This window comes from Brassica oleracea, chromosome C5 (assembly GCF_000695525.1).
Source record: "Brassica oleracea var. oleracea cultivar TO1000 chromosome C5, BOL, whole genome shotgun sequence".
NCBI classification, from domain to species: Eukaryota; Viridiplantae; Streptophyta; class Magnoliopsida; order Brassicales; family Brassicaceae; genus Brassica; species Brassica oleracea.
In genome coordinates this window covers 39,007,458-39,027,638 of record NC_027752.1, presented here as the reverse complement: position 1 = coordinate 39,027,638, position 20,181 = coordinate 39,007,458, and the positions used below count along the sequence as shown (strand labels likewise).

Here is a 20,181-nt window from a genome sequence, read left to right as displayed (position 1 = left end):
CCCATGCTCAGATTCATAGTTGCATGTTTCTCACATTACGGTGCAGAATTTTTTTTTTTTTTTTTTTTTGTCAACAACATTACAGACTCATATAAGAGTTATTGGCCAAAACAAAATTGTCATAGCTATTATCCTGGCGATCCTACGTCCATGTGTTGGGCTCGAGAACCCAAACCGCCAAATCCAGTGTTATGAATTTCTTAAAAGTATTCTATGTACTTCATCTTTTGTGTAGTATTTCTTTTCATTCTACCTAATTCTACATATAAAATCACTTGGTTGTATTCGCTGAGAACATATTTGCAAACTATGCATTTACATAATGTAGTTATCAGTTCTCATATTTTTCTTTTTTCTGGTGACAGTCAATAGTATTTCACCGTAATGCATTTAGATAATTCGGATTAGCCAAGTAAATAACTCTATGAAGCTAATTCTTCACAAGTTAAATAAATTTAACCCTAGATTTAATAACCAACAAAACGTTGGTAAGGGTTTCACAAGAGTATGGTTAGCCTCTACAAGGCATTCCAGGATTAACAAAATTAATAAATAACATCAGAATCATTCTATTAACAGTATTTTCAACAAAATATTACTGCCTAAACTTACCCAACAACAACTACATTCTGCAACAACAACAAAAAAATGAAAAATTGAGTTACATCCCGCGGGAAGTATTTCGTATTTTCCATTTCTTCGGATGATATGATGGGTCAAGTGTTTGCTTCATTAGTTCCAACAGTGGCAGCTGCAGAATCCGCTATTGGGTTAGCCATTTTTGTTATAACTTTCCGAGTCCAAGAGACTTTTGTTGTAAAATTTATTAATAGCATTCAAGGATAATCTAAATTATAGTAAAAAAATGTTCTAACATGATATATATATGTATAGAGTAAATTATATTTTCGGTAAATCATAGTCTAATAAATCAGACAAAAATATTTTTAAAAAAATACAGTACTTTCTCTAACCATACAATAAATTAATTATATATAAGGAAGCCATTATTAAAACTATTCTAAATTTAATAAGTGAATTTTATTTTAGAAAACCTAATAAGTTATTGGGATAATATTTTTATTAAGTCCTTAAATTTAATAATATATAAAATATTCAGTCATATATTTATTTAAATATTGATAATTAAAATTCTGTTTTGATTCTCTTTTTTAAACAAATAATTTCCAATTATACTGAATTATATATTCATGTTCAATTATTTAAAATATTAATTTAAAAATAAAATATGTAAAATAAACAAAAAATACAAGTACATTCGATATATACAAAATATAAAATAAACAATGTTTTGAGTATTAAACTTTACCACAACAATAAAAACTCAAATCTACTTACTATATATAAAATTTTGAGCAAACATTTAGGAAAATGTATACCATTTTAATCATGAAAATCGTGTCATGCTAATATAAACTTTTAATCTCTAATAAGACTAATAATAAATAAATAATAAATAGGTTTAGTTTGATATATGCGAAGATGATATAAAAATGTGTTCTCATTATAAAAACATTGCAAAAAAATAAAAATAATAACTAAAATAGTATAATGTCATAAAATATATTTGAGAATAAATTAAAAAAACAAAAACAAGTTAGAAAAATAAACGAACATCAAACAAATGTTAAGTAAATAAATATAATACTCCTCATCACTTACAATTTTCTACAAGACAAAAATCATTATTATACACATCTCTTGCAAATGAAAATCTAAAACACAAACCATAAAATCATACAAAAAATAAAAATCTAGATAAAAAGTAGGACGGGTCAGTCCTAGTATTAAAGAAAGAAATGTTAGTATATGAAATTAAAAGACAAAGGGGTAATGAGAATAGAGAGGAGACAAGAGAATGAATTTTTTACAATAAGGGCATTTGGAGTTAAAGTCCTTTTAAACATCACCAAACATTAAAAAAAGATTCAATACTTCTCTCTTTTCTACAACACCTTACGCCGCCGTGGATCTTTTACATCAGTTTTCTTAGCGGTTAATTCTCAGATGCTTCGTCGGATTCCATATGGGAGAAGAAGCTACCTTCGGATTTCGTCAGATTCGGTATGTGATTCTTTTGACGATGATAACAATGTCCCTTTTGATAATTTTGATTGGATTTCGGGATTTGGGGTTTCTATGTGACGATTTAAAGTCTTGGTTTCTTATGGTAGCAGTGAATTTACTTATATTCAATGTTCTTGGGTGGATTTAGGTTCAGAGTAGGTGCAACAGAGGTAATCCACTCGCAGATCCAGATACACAAAACATTAGTCCGTTGTGTATGATAAAAGTTATAGCTCAAAACATAATCTTCACTATTTTTTCTTAAAGAGAATGTAACTAAATGTTCATGCGTACACTGCTTGCATTTCTACATCCAGATTCAGGAAAGTTCAAGTCCTACACAAACCAGGGAAGGTTCACTTACGAGTTCGCGAGGGAAACTTTCTCAATGGAATGATGAACTCATCAATTCATTCGTCGGCCTGGCTGATGGAGTAGTTCCTGGATTTTAGCTTCCTCTCCCACATTATCTCTACCACCCATTGAAGCTGAGCTTGAGGTAAACACTCAGTTTGTATGTTCTTTGATTTTAGCTTTAAGTATCGAACAAAATACTATTATGAAGATTGATTGACGTTGAAGCCTCTTTAGACACTGTTTCTTTTTGTTTAAAATGATTGCATTGTTTCTCACCTAACACAATTCTCGTCTACTATAGACATATGAGGTGACTTCAAGTCCTTGAGATTCAAGTTGCTCACTCATCCTTGAATTCCAGTGCTGCTCATTTTTCAGAATATTTCATAGTCAATGGTACGTAATTTTAACCTATTTTGTATTCGATAAAAAATTAAATTTATAAATTCTTACATTTATTTGTTTCTTCTATTAACAGATCAATAACAGAGATAAAATATCGATTGTAGTTGACTACAAACAGAAGCAGTTTTCGGACTATTTCGATAATTGTATGTGAATTTAATATTATTTTATGTTCAATAGAATTTAGAAATTTAGAAATCTATCGAATTATTTTGTAAGGTACAATTGCTAACAAAATTTAATAATTTTTTGCAGGTTTCTATTGGATTTTTTTTTAATCAAGAATTGTACTTCTTAATTTATATTACTTATGGATTATATTATAACTTTTTATCATATTTTTTTAATATGTCACTGTTTTTTTAACAAAAATATAAAAAAAAACATAAATATAATATTTAAACCTAAAATATACAATAACAACATATATACAACACAAATTTCACTTTTTGACAATATAAAATTTGTAACTTCTAAAACTATACACTATTATTGTATATACATATTTTGAATCTTTTTACGCCTGCAAAGGGTGCGGGCCAGTCATATAGTTCTCAAGCCGACACGTAAGCAAAATTAGCATTCCGTGACAACTCAGTATAACATTTTTTTAATTAATACAAACTATATGTTATAATTTTATAAATGTTTCTCTATTACTATATAGGGTATATGAAATTATTGAGCTTTGTAAAATATATCTAACATATTTGTTGGGTTTTTATCTAACACAATATTAAATAGACTAAATGATTTTTTTTAAAAGCCTAATACATTATGTTGAAATTAGCTCAGATCTGTCAAAATTTTTATTTTCGTGGAGAAGAATATAGCCACCTACAACAAATGAAAAATATATTAATTTACTACATAATATGGACTTACTTAAAAATGCATTCAAATCTTGTATAAGGAAAACTCCATATGTGTTTTTTGACAAAACCTACATATATGTTTTCTACAAATATATAACCTACAATTAAAGCACGAACAAATTTTTTTTTTTTTTTAAATCATTTCTACATGTAATATATAAAGGATGTACGAAGACATTTGATGACCACATCGAGAATATTAAAACTTCTATACCTAAAACGTTCAATTACTGTTGCTAAACTTATATGAGAGGAATATTCACTTTGCATAAAAGGGAATTTGAAAATACGGATTTTTGATATTAAGAAAGTCTCACTTAGCAAAAATTTACATTTAATGTAGTAACTATACATTAACAATTCACATATTTTATTTCCTTTAACATCAGATATTACAGCTAAGTCTTAGACTTTAAAAACTAAATTTAATGAGAATCAGACGATCGATATCATATGAGAACCGGACAATCCACATATTTATTGATCATTTGTTTAAACTATATTATTTTAAAAACTTCTTGGACAACATATGATGATCTAGGACGTTTAAATATCCATTGACATACGCTTAAACTATATCAATTAAAACTCTGCCGCTAGAAGTTTTTATATTAACGTCTTACAAACTTGTTGGACCTATTATGATCAACTCGAGCACTCTTTACGGTTGAATGAACATTTTTAAAAGTTTATCACCTAGCCATTGTATATGATAAACTCATTTTTATTTAAGCAGATCTAACGGAGATGACAAATAGTTATAGTCAAAACACTTATCTCTATTGTCTCTATTGAAGTGAGGTTTTTAATCTTCAATCTAATGGTTTTCCTTCATCAGGCTTAAACAAAGCAAGAACAATACTGATGCTTGTGTCGAATATATAAGAAGAACTATCGTCTATCATGTTATTTAAAGTGTGAACTAGACCATGCGGATATGAATTTTCAGTTTTTAATTATTTATTTTATTAAATGATGTATTTGTAATATTCGTTCATATTATATTCATTAAATAAATATTTTTTTTGCATCTTAAACTATCTATTTTTTTTACGAATGTGTGATATCATATAAAAAATGAGTATATAGAGTTAATTAGATAATTGTAAAAACAGAAAAAAAAAATTTCGTGTGCGATATCATATAAATAATGATCCGTCCAGTTAACAAAAATCATGATTTTTATATGTGTATTTTTTTTATTTTGACCATATCCTTAAAACTATATTAAATTTTACATATTTTAATTAGAATATTTTTAATATCTTTACCTTTTTATTTGAAATGCAACTCAATATTTTTTAAAACATTATAACAAAATATTTTTAAAATTTTTTTAGAATTTGTTTGAAAAATACGAAAATTACATTTTAAATTAAAATTATCTTAAAATATGATAAGTTTTGATGTAAACGAAAACTCAAATTATGTCAAAAATAATTATATTCAATGATAATAACAATTTGTCAAATTCTAGTTTTATTGATGCATGTTATATATTAGTGCTGCATGTTTTAGGTAACATTTTAATGATGCACGTTTTTAAAAATCTCTATTATTAAAATTATGCATGTAAGGATAACTCATGAGTTTTCTTGGTTGATTAAATGACATTATGTCCAAATTTATTTAAGGATATTTCATTAAGGTAACTGAAAAAAACAAACAATAAAATAGGAAGTTTAAATTCATTTAAGCATATTTCATTAATTTAACTGAAAAAATAAGTAATAAATTAGGTAGTTTTATTCGTTTTAGGATATTTCGTAAATGCAACTGAAAAAGACAAGCAAAAAAATAGGAAACTTAATTAATGAAGTAAGAACATTTTCAAATGGGTATTTTTCTTTTAATAATATAGATGATTAGAGTTATTCGAGTATGTCACTATTTTCTTAAGGGATCACTCGTTATTATGAAATAAAACTACTTATCATATGCTTCTTTTATGTTCGAGCTAAAACAGAGTTCCCTATAGAATTGATTTTGGACCTACATTTTTTTCAGTTGACTATTAAACTGTCACGTCTGATTAATTAGCATCCTAATTAACTGACACCTCACCAAAGGCTCTTTTTTAATTAGTACAAAATACAGGTTACAATTTTTTAAATGTTTCTCTAATAATATATAAAGGATTTAAGAGATCATGTCTTTCAAATTAAAAACAAACTAGAGATTGACCCGCACGCCTGTGCGGGGGTTAATTTTTACGGTTTTATAAATTTTTATTCGTTATTTTATAATTAGTGTTATATATTTAAGATATGTCGTCGTATAGCTAATTGTATTGAAAAGATTCGGACTGGATCGTGTAATAAGATTATTGTTGGTACAAATATCTGAACCCGTTTCAGATATATTGGTTATTTAGATATTTTTATGTTTCTGCACATCAGAATCAAAATCATTCAGACCTGGGAAGACCCAACTCAAACCTCATACATAAATTTATAATATCCAAGTGGCGCATAATTTCAAAATCCAAAAAAAAATAATCCCGAAAGAAACAAATTGTACCTGAATGAGTATCCGAATGTTCATACCTAACTGATTCTGTAAATAAATTAAACAGAAAACTCTTTCTATATATTTGGAAAAAATAAGAAAAATAGAAAGAATTTTTTATTAGTAAAATAGTTATCTGAAGTGAAACATTATGTGACAATAAATGTAATATGTTTTAATTATTTTGATTTAAATTATTATTTTGTTCACATAAACTATGCCTTTAAATTATGTGTTTGGTTATGTAATTTTTCACCAATTGGAACTAAGACAAAAGAAAGTTTTAGTAAAACAGATTAAACTAAACTATTAACCATATGCAAAACTCGGTTTTCTTACATTTTTGTTTTTTATAATTGTACAAAGTTAATACTGATTAACTAATAAATTAAAAAACTGCACTATTACTTTTGTGGTATATTATAACTAATGATTTGATGTATTGTTACGGTAAAGATAATTAATGATGTGATGTATTGTTAAATTAATATAATTAATGAAATTACTAAAATAACACTATACTTATATTTTTATACATTAATATTTGTTTTCATAATTAGTGTTTTATATTTTAGATATGTCGTAATATAACTAATTGTATTCAAAAGACCTGGATCGAATCAAATAATATGGTTATTTTTGGTACAAATATCCAAAACGTTTCAAATACATTGGTTATTTAGATATTTTTAGGGTCATACATCAGAATCGAACTCATCTAGACTCAAAATGACCCTACTCAAAAACCACACATAAATTTACAATATTCAAGGAGGGAGTAATTTTAAAACAAAAAAACGATACCCGAAAGGAACAACTCGTACCTAAGTGGATATCTAGTGTTCATGTCTAACTGATTTTATAAACTAATAAAAAAGACCTCTTCTATGTGTTTGGCTAAATTAAGTGAAATAGAAAGAGTTTTTTATTTAGTAAGACAATTATATTGAGTGAAAAATTAAGTGACAATAAATGTAATTCAGTTTTATTATTTTGATTTAAGTTATGATTTTATTCACAAAACATGTCTTTGAAATATGTTTTTGGCTACGTAATTTTTCACCGATTGAAATTAGAAAAAATGTTTTAGTAAAACAAACTTAACCAAACGTTTAACCTAATGCAAAACTCAGTTATTTTACATTTTTTTATTTTATAATTGTCACAAAATTAATATTGATTAACTAATAAATAAAAATCTACACTATTATTATTATGGTAATATAATTAATGATGTGAAATATTTTTAAGGTAATATAATTAATAAATTTGTTAATATGAGTGATGAAAATATAATTAATGTAATATTGTTATCTACGTTTCTAAACAATTCCCAGTTATACTATTATTCATTTTTCCAAACAGTACTAAAATGTAATTCGGTTTTAATAACATAGATGGCAGATAGATGGCAGTTCATATTTGAAACAAAAAATAGAATTGGGTAAGTTAATTTAGCCCAAACATCACAGAGAATGCACGTACTAAGACAGTAAAACTGGTGCAAAAGAGGCCCTAAAAGTGTTAAAATCCGGACTCATCATATACTTTTTTTTTCCATCATATACATTGCCTAGGATGAGAGAAAAAGACATCGCCATTGTCGGCAAGCGGGTGGGGGGACATAGTCCATGTTTTAAAGTCTTCAATATTCTCAAAACATAACAAGTCTAATTAGTAATTGTCTTTAAGAAGAAAATGATTTAATTGTTTTTCTTTTTTATATGATGAATGATGATGATATACTGTTAACGCAAAGAGTGTAATTATCTGCAGTATAATAGAATTAGGATGAATAGATGAGATATCTATAACAATTCGACCACGAACAAATTTCTCCGCAACTGAATTAATAGCGATGGACAAACTGTACATAAATGACAGACATTACTAAACAGTTTCACATGTAACATACATGATCATGATTCACATACCTTATGACATATGAAGTATGCTAAAGTTTACGACAAAGTTGCATTCAAAGTAAGCGTAAATGATGTAATGAAACTTTATAGTTTGGTTGAGATGGCTGTGTAGAATAGTATCATCCCATTTTTACATGTGAGATAATAATTCGCAATCCACTAAGTTATCACGAGAATCAATAATGAAGAGTTAAACTAATAGTAGTGGTTCAATTAACACGTTGTACCCAAAGAGAAAATCAGATCATAAAGTTTATTGGACGGTGAAGATCCGGTGAAGATCCAGCTTGGGAAACGGCGTCGTGGCATTTGGATGCAGAACGTTGGGAGCACGATTTGGATATTTTGTCCCAATCGAGTCAGGGATATTACAGCTTTGAATATTTTGATATTTCTTCACGAAACTAAAATTTTGTAATAATCACTAACTCTACCATTTTCTCCTTTTTGAACCTTTATTATAAGATTTTACATTTTATCCCTAAGTAGATTTTTTTGTGTGTTTTAACATTGAGTTACTTACAGTGAATGAAATTAACCAAATTATGCGAAACATAATTTAATCGTTGATAATTAGCTATAACCACAAACTGAGACTCATATATATGTAAAAATAAGGACCTAATTGTGAAACTAAGAAACTTTAGGGCCGAAAGAGAAAAAGGTTTTTTTCTTAGTACGGGTGGGGTCTTGTGAAGGTGAGAAACTCATCAAAAGTTATGTAATAAAGAAATGAGGGCCCACGCGTTCACATCATGACCATGAAAGTATCAAAAGATTTTCATTAAATATTCAGCAGCTCCCCACCCTCTTAAAATAGAGCTTCTCTCTAATCACGGATCAGATCCCGAACTCTTCGTCTTTCTCCCTCTGACCACCGACTCCGATCTCGCAGTTAGTCTTTCTCTCTCTCTGTGAATCTCACCCGCTTGTTTATAGGATTACAAATCTTTTAGAGTTGAACCAGATAACACTGTTCTGGTCTGATTATGATTTGTTATATAGATATTGTTTGGATACAAACATATCGATCGGGTTGAGTTTTGTGTTTGATGATCGTTGACTATTGACTTTTAACGAGATCAGTGACTCTTGTTTAACAATTTTGAATTTCCTTGCATTTTGCTTGTCTTTTCGACTCCAGATCTTGAAGTTCCTTGGATCTAGCTTTATTATTTTTCCTGTACAATCAACATCATGTGTTGTACAAAATGATTGTTGTTGCAGGTGATAAAATGGCGCAGCATCTGTTGCATGGTACTTTGCACGCTACGATCTATGAAGTTGATGACCTCCACACTGGTGGACTCAGGTCCGGCTTCTTCGGCAAGGTAATAGCTTTTTCTTCTTCTTTTTTATTTTCTTCACATTTATTCTCCTTTTTTTTATTTTATTTTTTTGATTCCTTTGTTCAAGTCATTCCTTTGGTCTCTCCCACGTGGAAATGAATGTTGATGCTTATTATTCCTGAAGTTGTCACACTCTAGAGTTAATTTTTAACCTTTTTAAAAAAAAAATTCAGATTCTGGCTAATGTAGAAGAGACCATTGGTGTTGGCAAAGGAGAAACACAGCTATACGCAACGATCGATCTCCAAAGAGCCAGAGTTGGTCGAACAAGAAAGATCAAGGACGAAGCCAAAAACCCAAAATGGTACGAGTCCTTTCACATCTACTGCGCCCACTTGGCTTCCGACATCATCTTCACCGTCAAGGACGACAACCCCATCGGCGCCACCCTCATCGGAAGAGCCTACGTCCCCGTCGACCAAGTCATCCACGGCGAGGAAGTCGACCAGTGGGTTGAGATATTAGACAACGACAGAAACCCCATCCACGGAGGGTCCAAGATCCACGTGAAGCTCCAGTACTTCGGCGTCGAGGCGGATCGTAACTGGAACCAAGGTATCAAGAGCGCTAAGTTCCCTGGCGTCCCTTACACGTTCTTCTCCCAGAGGCAGGGATGCAAAGTCTCTCTCTACCAAGACGCTCACATCCCTGATAACTTCGTCCCGAGGATCCCTCTCGCTGGAGGGAAGAACTACGAGCCTCAGAGGTGCTGGGAGGATATTTTCGACGCGATAAGCAACGCGCAGCATATGATCTACATCACTGGATGGTCTGTGTATACTGAGATTGCCTTGGTTAGAGACTCCAGGAGGCCGAAGCCTGGAGGAGACATGACCGTTGGCGAGCTGCTTAAAAAGAAAGCTAGCGAAGGTGTTAGGGTTCTTCTCCTTGTGTGGGACGATAGAACATCCGTCGATGTGTTGAAGAAAGACGGTCTCATGGCTACTCATGATGAAGAAACGGAGAATTTCTTCAGAGGAAGCGACGTTCATTGTATTCTCTGTCCTCGTAACCCTGATGACGGTGGTAGCATAGTCCAGAACTTGCAGGTCTCAGCCATGTTCACGCACCATCAGAAGATCGTTGTTGTGGACAGCGAGATGCCGAGCCGAGGAGGTTCACAGATGAGGAGGATCGTGAGTTTTGTTGGTGGGATCGATCTCTGTGATGGACGTTACGACACTCCTTTCCACTCCTTGTTCAGGACGTTGGACACTGTCCACCACGACGACTTCCACCAGCCTAACTTCACCGGCGCCGCCATCACCAAAGGCGGGCCGAGGGAGCCTTGGCACGACATCCACTCTCGCCTCGAAGGTCCCATCGCTTGGGATGTTTTGTACAACTTCGAGCAGAGGTGGAGCAAGCAAGGTGGTAAAGACATTCTCGTTAAGCTGAGGGAGCTTAGTGATATCATCATCACACCTTCTCCCGTTATGTTCCAAGAGGATCACGACGTGTGGAATGTGCAGCTGTTTAGATCCATCGACGGTGGAGCTGCTGCTGGGTTCCCCGAGTCGCCTGAAGCTGCTGCTGAAGCTGGTCTTGTGAGTGGTAAGGATAACATCATTGATAGAAGCATCCAAGATGCTTACATTCACGCTATCCGTCGCGCGAAAGACTTCATCTACATTGAGAATCAGTACTTCCTTGGAAGCTCTTTTGCTTGGGCAGCTGATGGTATCACTCCTGAGGACATCAACGCTCTGCACTTGATCCCAAAAGAGCTGTCCTTAAAGATCGTTAGCAAGATTGAGAAGGGAGAGAAGTTCAGGGTTTATGTTGTGGTGCCGATGTGGCCGGAAGGTCTTCCGGAGAGTGCATCAGTGCAAGCTATATTGGATTGGCAGAGGAGGACCATGCAGATGATGTACAAGGATATTGTTCAAGCTCTTAGGGCTCAGGGCTTAGAGGAAGATCCTAGAAACTATCTGACGTTCTTCTGCTTAGGAAACCGTGAGGTTAAGAAAGAAGGAGAGTATGAGCCAGCAGAGAGACCAGACGCTGACTCGAGCTATATGAAGGCACAAGAAGCACGTCGCTTCATGATCTACGTCCACACCAAAATGATGATCGGTAAGTTTACTAATTCATTAAAAAAAACAAATCTCCTAAATAGCAATTTTTTTTATTTTTTTCATAAAAATAGTCTTCAATTTTTTTTTCTTTTCAAAATAGCATCTATTAATTAATAAAACCACTAAATTATTTTGCATTATACTAAATACTAACTCTAGTTTAATATTCAAAATAGAATTTATTAATCAATAAAAACATTAAATTATTTTACATTCTAAACCAATTCTAATCTCATCTTCTAAACATTAAACTCTAAACTTTAACCAGTAAACTCCAAACTAACTAAAAACAGTTTAAAAAAAATTTAATGCTAATTTTTGTGGTTTTCCTCTATTTTTTTTTTCTTTGAAAAACTTGATTTAGTGCTATCCAATGGTATTTTTTTAAAAAAAAATTGGATAAATGCATGTGTGATTTACTTGACGTCTCACTTTGCAGTTGACGATGAATATATCATCATTGGATCTGCTAACATCAACCAGAGGTCGATGGATGGTGCGAGGGACTCTGAGATTGCAATGGGAGGCTACCAACCACATCACTTGTCACATAGACAACCAGCTCGTGGACAGATCCATGGGTTCCGCATGTCACTCTGGTACGAACACCTAGGAATGCTCGATGAGACCTTCCTCGATCCATCAAGCGTGGAATGCATTGAGAAAGTTAACCGCATTTCTGACAAGTATTGGGACTTATACTCGAGCGAGTCACTTGAACATGACCTTCCCGGTCACTTGCTACGCTACCCTGTTGATGTAGACTGTGAAGGTGACGTCACTGAGTTTCCCGGATTTGAGTTCTTCCCTGACACAAAGGCTCGTATCCTTGGAACCAAATCTGACTACTTGCCTCCAATCCTTACAACCTAGGTTTCACTTGGGTATATCTTAACAATGAACTTCTCTGTCTTTGAATAAACTGAGTGTCTGTGTCTACTTTTAGAACTAATAAGTTGGTCGTTGGTGTGGTATGTTGCATTTTCACCCCTTTGGTTTTAATTCGTGCAATGACGTGGTGAGAATGTTAGCTTTGTGATCTTTATTTATTTACCTTCTTTTTGTTTGTTATGCATCTTTGAACTTATGAACCTTATATTTGATATTTTGTCTTTTTATTAATTGAACATCGGTGTCAATCGTGTGTTTCACATTACAATGTAGAGGTAGTTAGTAGTAGTTTGGTCGTGTTCAAATAGCTTTACCTTAGGAAGTTTCGTAAGACTTCTTCTCGAGTAGTTCTTACTATATACGGAAGTTTCTTAGTTTTAAAACATGGTGGAACCTTATTGGTTGAATGCTAGAAGCCTAGAACTAGAGATATTGACAAAAGGACCGGACACGTGTGTGAAGTCCTCAGTAACCTTCACATCAACTTTAATTAAACTGCTTAGGTTCTTTGCGAACGTGTCAGTGGTTTACATTCATCCAAGCTAATACACAACCTCACATTCTGTCGACAAGCTTTCCAAAAATTATGTTACTGTACAATTTGCGTTTTTTTTAATCTGAATATTTTTAAAATATCGGTCCAAGTAATATATACTTATTATTTTATTGGATAATAGTTAGACAAGATGATGAGTTGAATTTTTACATTTATTTGTCTGTAATTCACCGAATCACGGAAAACTAATTAAGTTGCAAAAAAAATAAAATAGTGGCAGAATGATGGAGTACATGTTAAACTAATCAAAATATTTTATATGGTATTTATTTTGTTATAAAAATTAATAAATATCAATAATTAAACTAATTATTACAAAATATTAAAATAACCAAAATTTATTAAAATATTATAATTCTTATTAAAAATACGTAGCTTATCTTTCAATACGTTTTAATAATAGATTGACATTCTATAATATTACAAGAAAAAAATTGTTTAACTTTATTTACAACATAACTATTTATCACTAAAAAAATTATTGTTATATATTTAAAATTTTAAAATGGTAATAGATTCTAATTTAATAATATTAAAATGTTGATTTTCTAAATAATTAACTAAAATTCACTTTTTCGCTTAATTAAAATTTTTGTATTTTTGTTAACAAAAACGTAAATTTGTGTGTTTTGCATTTTTTTTTTCATTCCGGAATCGCGTGTAAAATGTTATCCCGCAAAGTTACCAGTAACCTTTTATACAGTGGGTTTTCTTTTTCAAAAACTAAGGAATAATTGTTGCAAATTCCGAGTTGATTTTCTCTAAAGTACAAATTGTTTTTTGACCAAAAACAGTCTTGCTCATATTATTTTCCTTTTCCCCACTAGGATATGTGAGTAACGAAGCACTAAAATCTAATTCTTTTCCAACTTTTATTTATTTTCTATTAAATTTTCTCCCCTGCTATATTTGTATAAGTATAGAAGAAGAGATCAAGAGAGTCAAGAGAAGAGAATCCTACCACAGAGTTTCAACAGTTGGTTTAAGTTACAAGTCTAACAAAGTCTCTTCACACATACACACGTCTCTCCCAAGTCCCAACAACCAATCATCTCCATCAGCTCAGCCTAATTTCTCGTTTCCGTTGGTTTTCTTGAAAACTCTCTTCTCTATTTCTCAATATCTTCAAACTAGCCGGTTCAAGAAACTTCAGGAAGATGTCTTCCATGTTGGGTTGTTCTGGTGGCACCGTAGCGATCGCAACCGCCATGGTTTTCTCGAGCACTGCTCTGTTTCTCGCGATGGCTCGACAGTTCCATGGGAAGATTCATGATCAAACTCCACCACCGATACTCCGTTCATGTCTATCTTCAGGTACGTAATCTTTTTCTCTCGGACTCGGACGTTTATGTTTGATTTTTTAACCCGGAGAATAAGTTTCTTTCTTTCTTGGGAAGCAGAGGAAACGAAGAAACAGAGGAAGAAGAAGAGAGTTCGCTTCGCGGGGAATGTGAAAGATACGAAAGGGAACGGGAAAGAGTACCGGAAGAGGGAATTGAGCAGGAGAACCGTACCGGAGCCAGTGACTAAACCGGGTAAGACCGGTTCAGTTTGTGGAATATCAACGATGCCAGCGAACCGGATGGCTCTGTATCACGGGATTCTCAGAGACCGAGATCACAGAACTCAATGTTCTTATTGACTTTTCTTCTTGACCAAACAAGTCAAAATAGATTTTGGTTTGCAGATTTTTCTGTAATATACTTTTTTTCTTGGTAAATTCAGAATAGTAGTAGGTGGCCTTCTTGCTCTTCTTTTTGATTCATAGTAGTAGTAGTTGGTCTTCTTGCTCTCTACTTTTCTAATTGTTTGTTATAAAATCAAAGTGACGATGTAAATAAGTGTCATGTAATATATAGATTTGATTGTAAAACTTGTATGTTTGCTAAACTTGTATTGATTATGTTAAAAATAATAATCAATAATCACATAGAGAAAGGTAACAAAACAGGTCTTCTATTTTTCAGTCAAAAAAAAATTGTAACATTTCTTTTTATTTTCTTTTAACTTAAAATATAAAATTTTGAAACAACTAAACATTTAAGTTTTTCTATAAGGGTTTTTTGGTGACGGTGTTACAAATATTTTTTAAAATCATTATTTTAGCAGCTATTACTTTTTAATTTACCTATATTTTTTTAAAAAAAAACATAATATAACTTGTTGGATATTTATATACTCTTTGTTTTTTTTTTCAAGATATGAAATATGAAATAACAAAATACTATTGGTTGAAGAATCTACAGGTTAACCATAAGGGATGAACCCAAGACAAACTTTATATTATACATTCGGGATTATCTATGTATGTTTAGGGTATAGTGATTACTAATTTTGATGTTGTTTTAATATCTATGATTAGTTTATATTTTTTTATGACAGTGTTCTCTAACTTAATATCATGGTTAATGATTTTTGGTCTAGGGCTTAAAATTTATCTGTTGTGACCTCTACTAGTTAGGGTTCGGATGTTCACCATGGTATACATATATATGGAAATCTCGTTAGAGATTTATCGAATTTTATAAATATATCCAGTTACAAAGTAACTTATCATGTTATATTCCTCATCTTGACTTTGTACATAGGGTTCAGATTTGAAGTTATCAACAGTTCAGAGACTAACGCTGTAAATTCAGAATATTTGCTTGGACTAAATTGTAAGATTGAAATGTCTGGGGCTTAATCAATATGATATTTCTGTACATACTGAAAGTGTGAGTCTCTTTGTAAAAAACAGAAGTTCAGGGACCTTTTTTGCAAAAGTGAGAAATCACCATTGGAACTCCTCTTCACTTCGATCCCGACGGCAAAGCCTGAATCCGGTGAAGCCGGCCTCGAAGGAGCAAGACATGACGAAGAATGAAGCCCTAGGATTGGTCTTTGGAAAAGCTTGAATCACGGTGGTTATGAGCGATTGTCGCGGCTGAGGATCTCGATGAACACGACGAGGAAGACAGAGACGTCACAGAGGAATGCGGAAGTAGTCATGTCGTGGCGGAGAAGCCGGCACAGAGCCGAGAACGAAGACAAAGTTTGTGGTGGTTCGCGGAAGTGGTCCTGTCGTGAGACGACGACCATGGCTCTGGTTTCAGTTGATGGCAGAAGAAGAAACCGGCGACGGAATTTGCGAACAAGGACATGGAAGAGAAGAATGTGGCTTGGTTTCGTCGATCAATTCCTTTTTAAATTATTATTTAGCTAACCGGTTTCATTCGTGGAGGAGTAGAGAATACATATGTACTTAAGTTATTTTCTTTTTCAATCTGTTCACGTCCTTTTCAACTTTTCATCAATCAAACAATAAGACAATTCATAACCTGATAATTTGTCGATTCCAAGTCGAGCTAGTAGGTCTATCTGATTGCTGTCGATGACATAAATGTCAATGTGCGATCTTCAATCTCCATGTTCGCAAATTAATAAAAAAAATGCACACTTCCGCAAATTTCTCCTATAATTTGTATATTCACCGAATTGAGCCTTTCTATAATTATAACAACACAACATCGTTTGTGTTAGTGTTTTATTAACATTTGATTTATAGACGTAAATTAATATTATTAAATTTGAGTTGATATACTTTTATTTGTTAAAAATAATTGAAGAATTATACTATCCATGAAAGACTTATTATTAAAAAAAATCTTGTGGTTTCATTCTTAATTATCTGATTAATATTATACTATTTGCTAAAAGAATATTTTGTTTGCATCTAATAAGAATACTTTATTTGAATTTTCACTAATTGTCTGATAATTATTACTATTTATAAATATCGTAAAAAGAAAAGAAAATCAGGTCAAAATTTATCGCTGAGGAAAATATGGCGACGGCTTTGTTCAACACGACCAGAAGCTCTAACCTCTACCACCACCACTCAGTTCTCCCTCCGTTCTCCCAACGGTTTCACATCCGCCGTCAAAATATCTTCTCTCTAGTGACTCCTCGCCGCTTACGCCGTCTCGCCGTCGTTGGTGGTCCTCCATCTTCTCCGAGTCCTGATCCGCCTCCGCCTGAGAACACCACTCAGCTCGAAGGTTCAACTCTTGTTTCCCATTTAACGCTGCCTTTGAATTAGTTTCCTTAGACTTTCTTTGCATCCAATTGTTACTTAAAAAGTTGTTTTTTTTTTGTCGGGAGATTCAGTACTTTGGATGGTTTGATGCTCTTATGTGGGTTTACTTTAGCTATATTGTCTTTGTGATTGTTACTTGCTATTGGCTTGTTTCATGATTTTATCATGTTTGTTTGTTCAGAAACTAGTCCTTATGTGTGTTGAATAGATATGTGTGTTTGTTTTGCAACTAGTACATATATGTTAATGTTGAATAGCTTTTTGGTGATCCTTTAGCAGCATATAAAACTTTAATGGAAATAGAAAACAAAAATAAAATGAAATCTCTTTTTTTTCTTTAATCATGTTTGAACATAATATGGATAGGTGTTGTGGGAGCTGTGACAAGGATTGAAGACCGCGTAAAGATCTTCCTGGCAGTACTGATTTGGATGTCTCTCTTCTTCTGGGTTACAGTGGTCGATGGGATGGGTAAAGGCAAAGGGAAGAAGGGTTCTCGTTTCAAGTAATTTCCCAAACTCTGGTGTGATTGCTCATCATCATCATCATTATATTCCACAAACTGTATATTTATGGTCTCGAGAGATCAAAATCACCTGTAGAAATTCTCCCCAAGTAAAGCATATTTCTTGTAGATCAGTCATTCAGATGCAGGGGCGTACCTGTAATACGTGAGACCATAGGCAAGAAAAAAATGGGGGCCTACGCATTATTGTAGAACATAAAAAACGCATAGGAGAATTTTTTTTTTTTCAAAAAAAAAGGTTAAGAGTAATGGGAAAAGAGGAAGAGAGCCAGAGATAAAGAGTAAATGAAAAAAGTTAAAAGAATAAATTTTATTTTTAATATTAATTGTAGGTCCCATTTTAATTTTGTGTTGTAGTTATCTTTTTCTGTTTTTCATTTGCACATTCCCTTGTATGTAACTGTAAATTGTGATAAAAAAACACTAACTGCATAATTTTTTTTTTCAAATGGGGGCCTTTGAAAAATGGGGCCAAAGCCTAGGTTTTATTGTGCTCTGTTCAAGAACGCCCCTGTTCAGATGATAGGATTCAACAATATACATTATAATATGGTAAGATGATTCTCTTTTGGTATCATAGTTTTCATCCATTTTTCGTTGCTCTATAATGTACATGATAATAATTTGATTAATTTCTCACCAGATGGTTTTGCATCAATTCAAGTGATGGTGTGGTCTTTGAGAGTTAACTGAAATGTCCTTGTTTATTTCTGTATTTAGTTTTATATGAACAAACCACCAGTGTTTGTTTATTGGCTATAGACTCTACCAAAACTGCTGTATAGCCTGTATTGAACTATATAGAACGGTTAAGCATGAGTAAAATAGACATGGGCCATCAAGATGGGTATTTATGGGCCTGAAATTGTAAACCCTAACGATTTTTTCTCGGAGTCCAAATCTAGTATATATATGTTAAGGTCTTTGGGGTATTTTGGCACGTGCATTTCATGACCACCACCAAGTGATGATATAAAGTAGTATCACCACCATTTTGTAAGGACTTTAACGTGTCGTTACCATTAGAAGATAGAAGAAAGCAAATGTGACTTGATCATGCATCTTTGGTTTGGTACGTCCGAGAAGTCCTACGAAAGCCATAAATGTCAATACAGAGACAAACAAGCAGAGCCTACAACTAACAACATCCCTAAATTTTTCAGCCGTCTTGCTTTCATCTCCGTGGTAACTATTTTTTTTTTTTCTGACGAATCGAACCCTCCTCCTAGGTTATCTGTTGCTAAATTCGACAAGAGTAGCTTTGTGAAATTGTTAAATCTTTTTTTTTGGTGGCATTTTTTTTTCTGAATTTTCTTTTGCCTCTGTTTTTAAGGGATTGCAACAACAACAAAATGGGTACAGAAGATGAAATTGTATCTGTGGAGCTACCAGCACCTTCTTCATGGAAGAAATTGGTTTGTTTCCTCTACTAATTTTTTTGGCTTAATTAAAGAATCAAAGCCTGATGTAGCGGATTATTGGTAGCTTGGGCCGTATAGGCCGTTAATATCATGTTCAATGAGGTTCTTAGGGTGAGGTTCTTAACGGAATATAAGAATCTGTCTCTTAACTTTTAACTAAAAAAGTTAAGAATCGGCTCTTAAATCTTAGTTTTTTTAGTTAAAAGTTAAGAGACGGATTCTTATATTCTGTTAAAAACTCCACCCTAAGAACTTCCTATTAAACATGATTAACGCTAGGGGGCGTCGGTTCTTAGGTTTTTTTTTTCGATTTAAAAAAAAAAATTAAAAACTAACCAATCGCGGACTCCCACGTGTCAATGGAATCCGCAAAACCTCTTGCAAAAGAGGAAGAAGATTTGAGTTTTAAGAAAAATGTGGGGTCCACCTCTTAAGAAGGTGCTCTAAGAGCATCAACAACGCTGACACTTAACCCGGTTGCTTAGTGTTTTTAGGTTAAAAAAAAAAGAAAATTATGTAATTAAATAAGAAGGCTGCTTAGAGCATCCACAATGGTGATACCCATTGTGGAGTCCTTAGGAATAAATTATCTTTTTTTTTTAATAGTTAAGGACTCATGTGAAAAATTTGTGTACAATGGTGAATCCGAAGTTGGAATCCTTAGGAATAAAAAAATATTATTTTTTTTTGTTTAGTGAAATATAATTTTTATATATTGAATGATTAAATAGAATAACTTAATATAAAATACTAGAAATAAACTTAAAAAATAATAATTAAACATATAAATATAACAATTAAAATAAAAACAATAATTAAACATAAAGATAGAAAAATTCCTAAATAAAAACATGATTAAATATAAAGATTACACATAAGAGTTTATAAGATGATTGAATATTAAAATCCAACATGATCATAAATGACCACCTAATGAAGACTCGCCACTCGTTCTGCTCAAGTATTTGCTCAGTATTTCAGAGCACTCTTTTCTTTCCGGACATACACACATCAATGGAGTAGTTTTCCCATATCCAACCACATTGAACGCAAATAAGTCTCCTATCTCGCATCTGTTATCGAGACAGAACTTTCTCCAGCCTCTTGTGATGTAATACTTGCCG

The 20,181-nt window shown here is 32.4% G+C and overlaps 3 protein-coding genes, 1 long non-coding RNA gene and 1 pseudogene across 8 annotated transcripts; all 5 read left to right on the top strand.

The window, feature by feature from the left end:
- The first annotated feature begins 1,918 nt into the window (after positions 1-1,918).
- LOC106293667 lies at positions 1,919-3,141 on the top strand. 4 transcript variants are annotated; one of them, XR_001260584.1, is made up of 6 exons: positions 1,919-2,085; positions 2,237-2,314; positions 2,406-2,587; positions 2,747-2,841; positions 2,924-2,996; positions 3,106-3,141. It is a non-coding gene; the product is annotated as an uncharacterized LOC106293667 (long non-coding RNA). The 4 variants fall into 4 exon arrangements; XR_001260583.1 differs by lacking the exon at positions 3,106-3,141 and having other exon boundaries at positions 2,924-3,065; XR_001260585.1 differs by lacking the exon at positions 3,106-3,141 and having other exon boundaries at positions 1,920-2,085; positions 2,237-2,258; positions 2,924-3,065.
- Positions 3,142-8,934: 5,793 nt separating this feature from the next.
- On the top strand, positions 8,935-12,709 carry LOC106294863 (phospholipase D alpha 1). Its single transcript, XM_013730554.1, has 4 exons — positions 8,935-9,052; positions 9,386-9,489; positions 9,681-11,583; positions 12,025-12,709. Exons 2-4 carry the CDS (start codon positions 9,394-9,396, stop codon positions 12,456-12,458), a joined length of 2,433 nt encoding a protein of 810 aa, XP_013586008.1. The 5' UTR covers positions 8,935-9,052; positions 9,386-9,393; the 3' UTR covers positions 12,459-12,709.
- A 1,177-nt stretch (positions 12,710-13,886) lies between these two features.
- LOC106293425 lies at positions 13,887-14,945 on the top strand. Its single transcript, XM_013729102.1, has 2 exons — positions 13,887-14,346; positions 14,433-14,945. The coding sequence occupies exons 1-2, from the start codon at positions 14,190-14,192 to the stop codon at positions 14,672-14,674; spliced, it is 399 nt and encodes a 132-aa protein (XP_013584556.1). The 5' UTR covers positions 13,887-14,189; the 3' UTR covers positions 14,675-14,945.
- Positions 14,946-16,820: 1,875 nt separating this feature from the next.
- Positions 16,821-18,487, top strand: LOC106293374. 2 transcript variants are annotated; one of them, XR_001260453.1, is made up of 3 exons: positions 16,821-17,072; positions 17,477-18,188; positions 18,280-18,487. XR_001260453.1 is itself a non-coding variant. In XM_013729053.1 (2 exons), the coding sequence occupies exons 1-2, from the start codon at positions 16,859-16,861 to the stop codon at positions 17,617-17,619; spliced, it is 357 nt and encodes a 118-aa protein (XP_013584507.1). In that variant the 5' UTR covers positions 16,821-16,858; the 3' UTR covers positions 17,620-18,193. The 2 variants fall into 2 exon arrangements, 1 of the variants encoding a protein (XP_013584507.1); XM_013729053.1 differs by lacking the exon at positions 18,280-18,487 and having other exon boundaries at positions 17,477-18,193.
- Positions 18,488-18,671: 184 nt separating this feature from the next.
- LOC106296151 overlaps positions 18,672-20,181 on the top strand; it is an 8,052-nt pseudogene continuing 6,542 nt past the window's right edge.

Excerpts from the sequence above, each read along its gene's own strand:
- LOC106294863 (XM_013730554.1), top strand. The coding sequence starts at position 9,394 with ATGGCGCAGCATCTGTTGCATGGTACTTTGCACGCTACGATCTATGAA. Across the intron at positions 9,490-9,680 it reads GGTCCGGCTTCTTCGGCAAG|ATTCTGGCTAATGTAGAAGA; the intron begins GTAATAGCTTTT and ends AAAAAAATTCAG. Across the intron at positions 11,584-12,024 it reads CCACACCAAAATGATGATCG|TTGACGATGAATATATCATC; the intron begins GTAAGTTTACTA and ends CTCACTTTGCAG.
- LOC106293425 (XM_013729102.1), top strand. The coding sequence starts at position 14,190 with ATGTCTTCCATGTTGGGTTGTTCTGGTGGCACCGTAGCGATCGCAACC. Across the intron at positions 14,347-14,432 it reads CCGTTCATGTCTATCTTCAG|AGGAAACGAAGAAACAGAGG; the intron begins GTACGTAATCTT and ends CTTGGGAAGCAG.
- LOC106293374 (XM_013729053.1), top strand. The coding sequence starts at position 16,859 with ATGGCGACGGCTTTGTTCAACACGACCAGAAGCTCTAACCTCTACCAC. Across the intron at positions 17,073-17,476 it reads GAACACCACTCAGCTCGAAG|GTGTTGTGGGAGCTGTGACA; the intron begins GTTCAACTCTTG and ends TAATATGGATAG.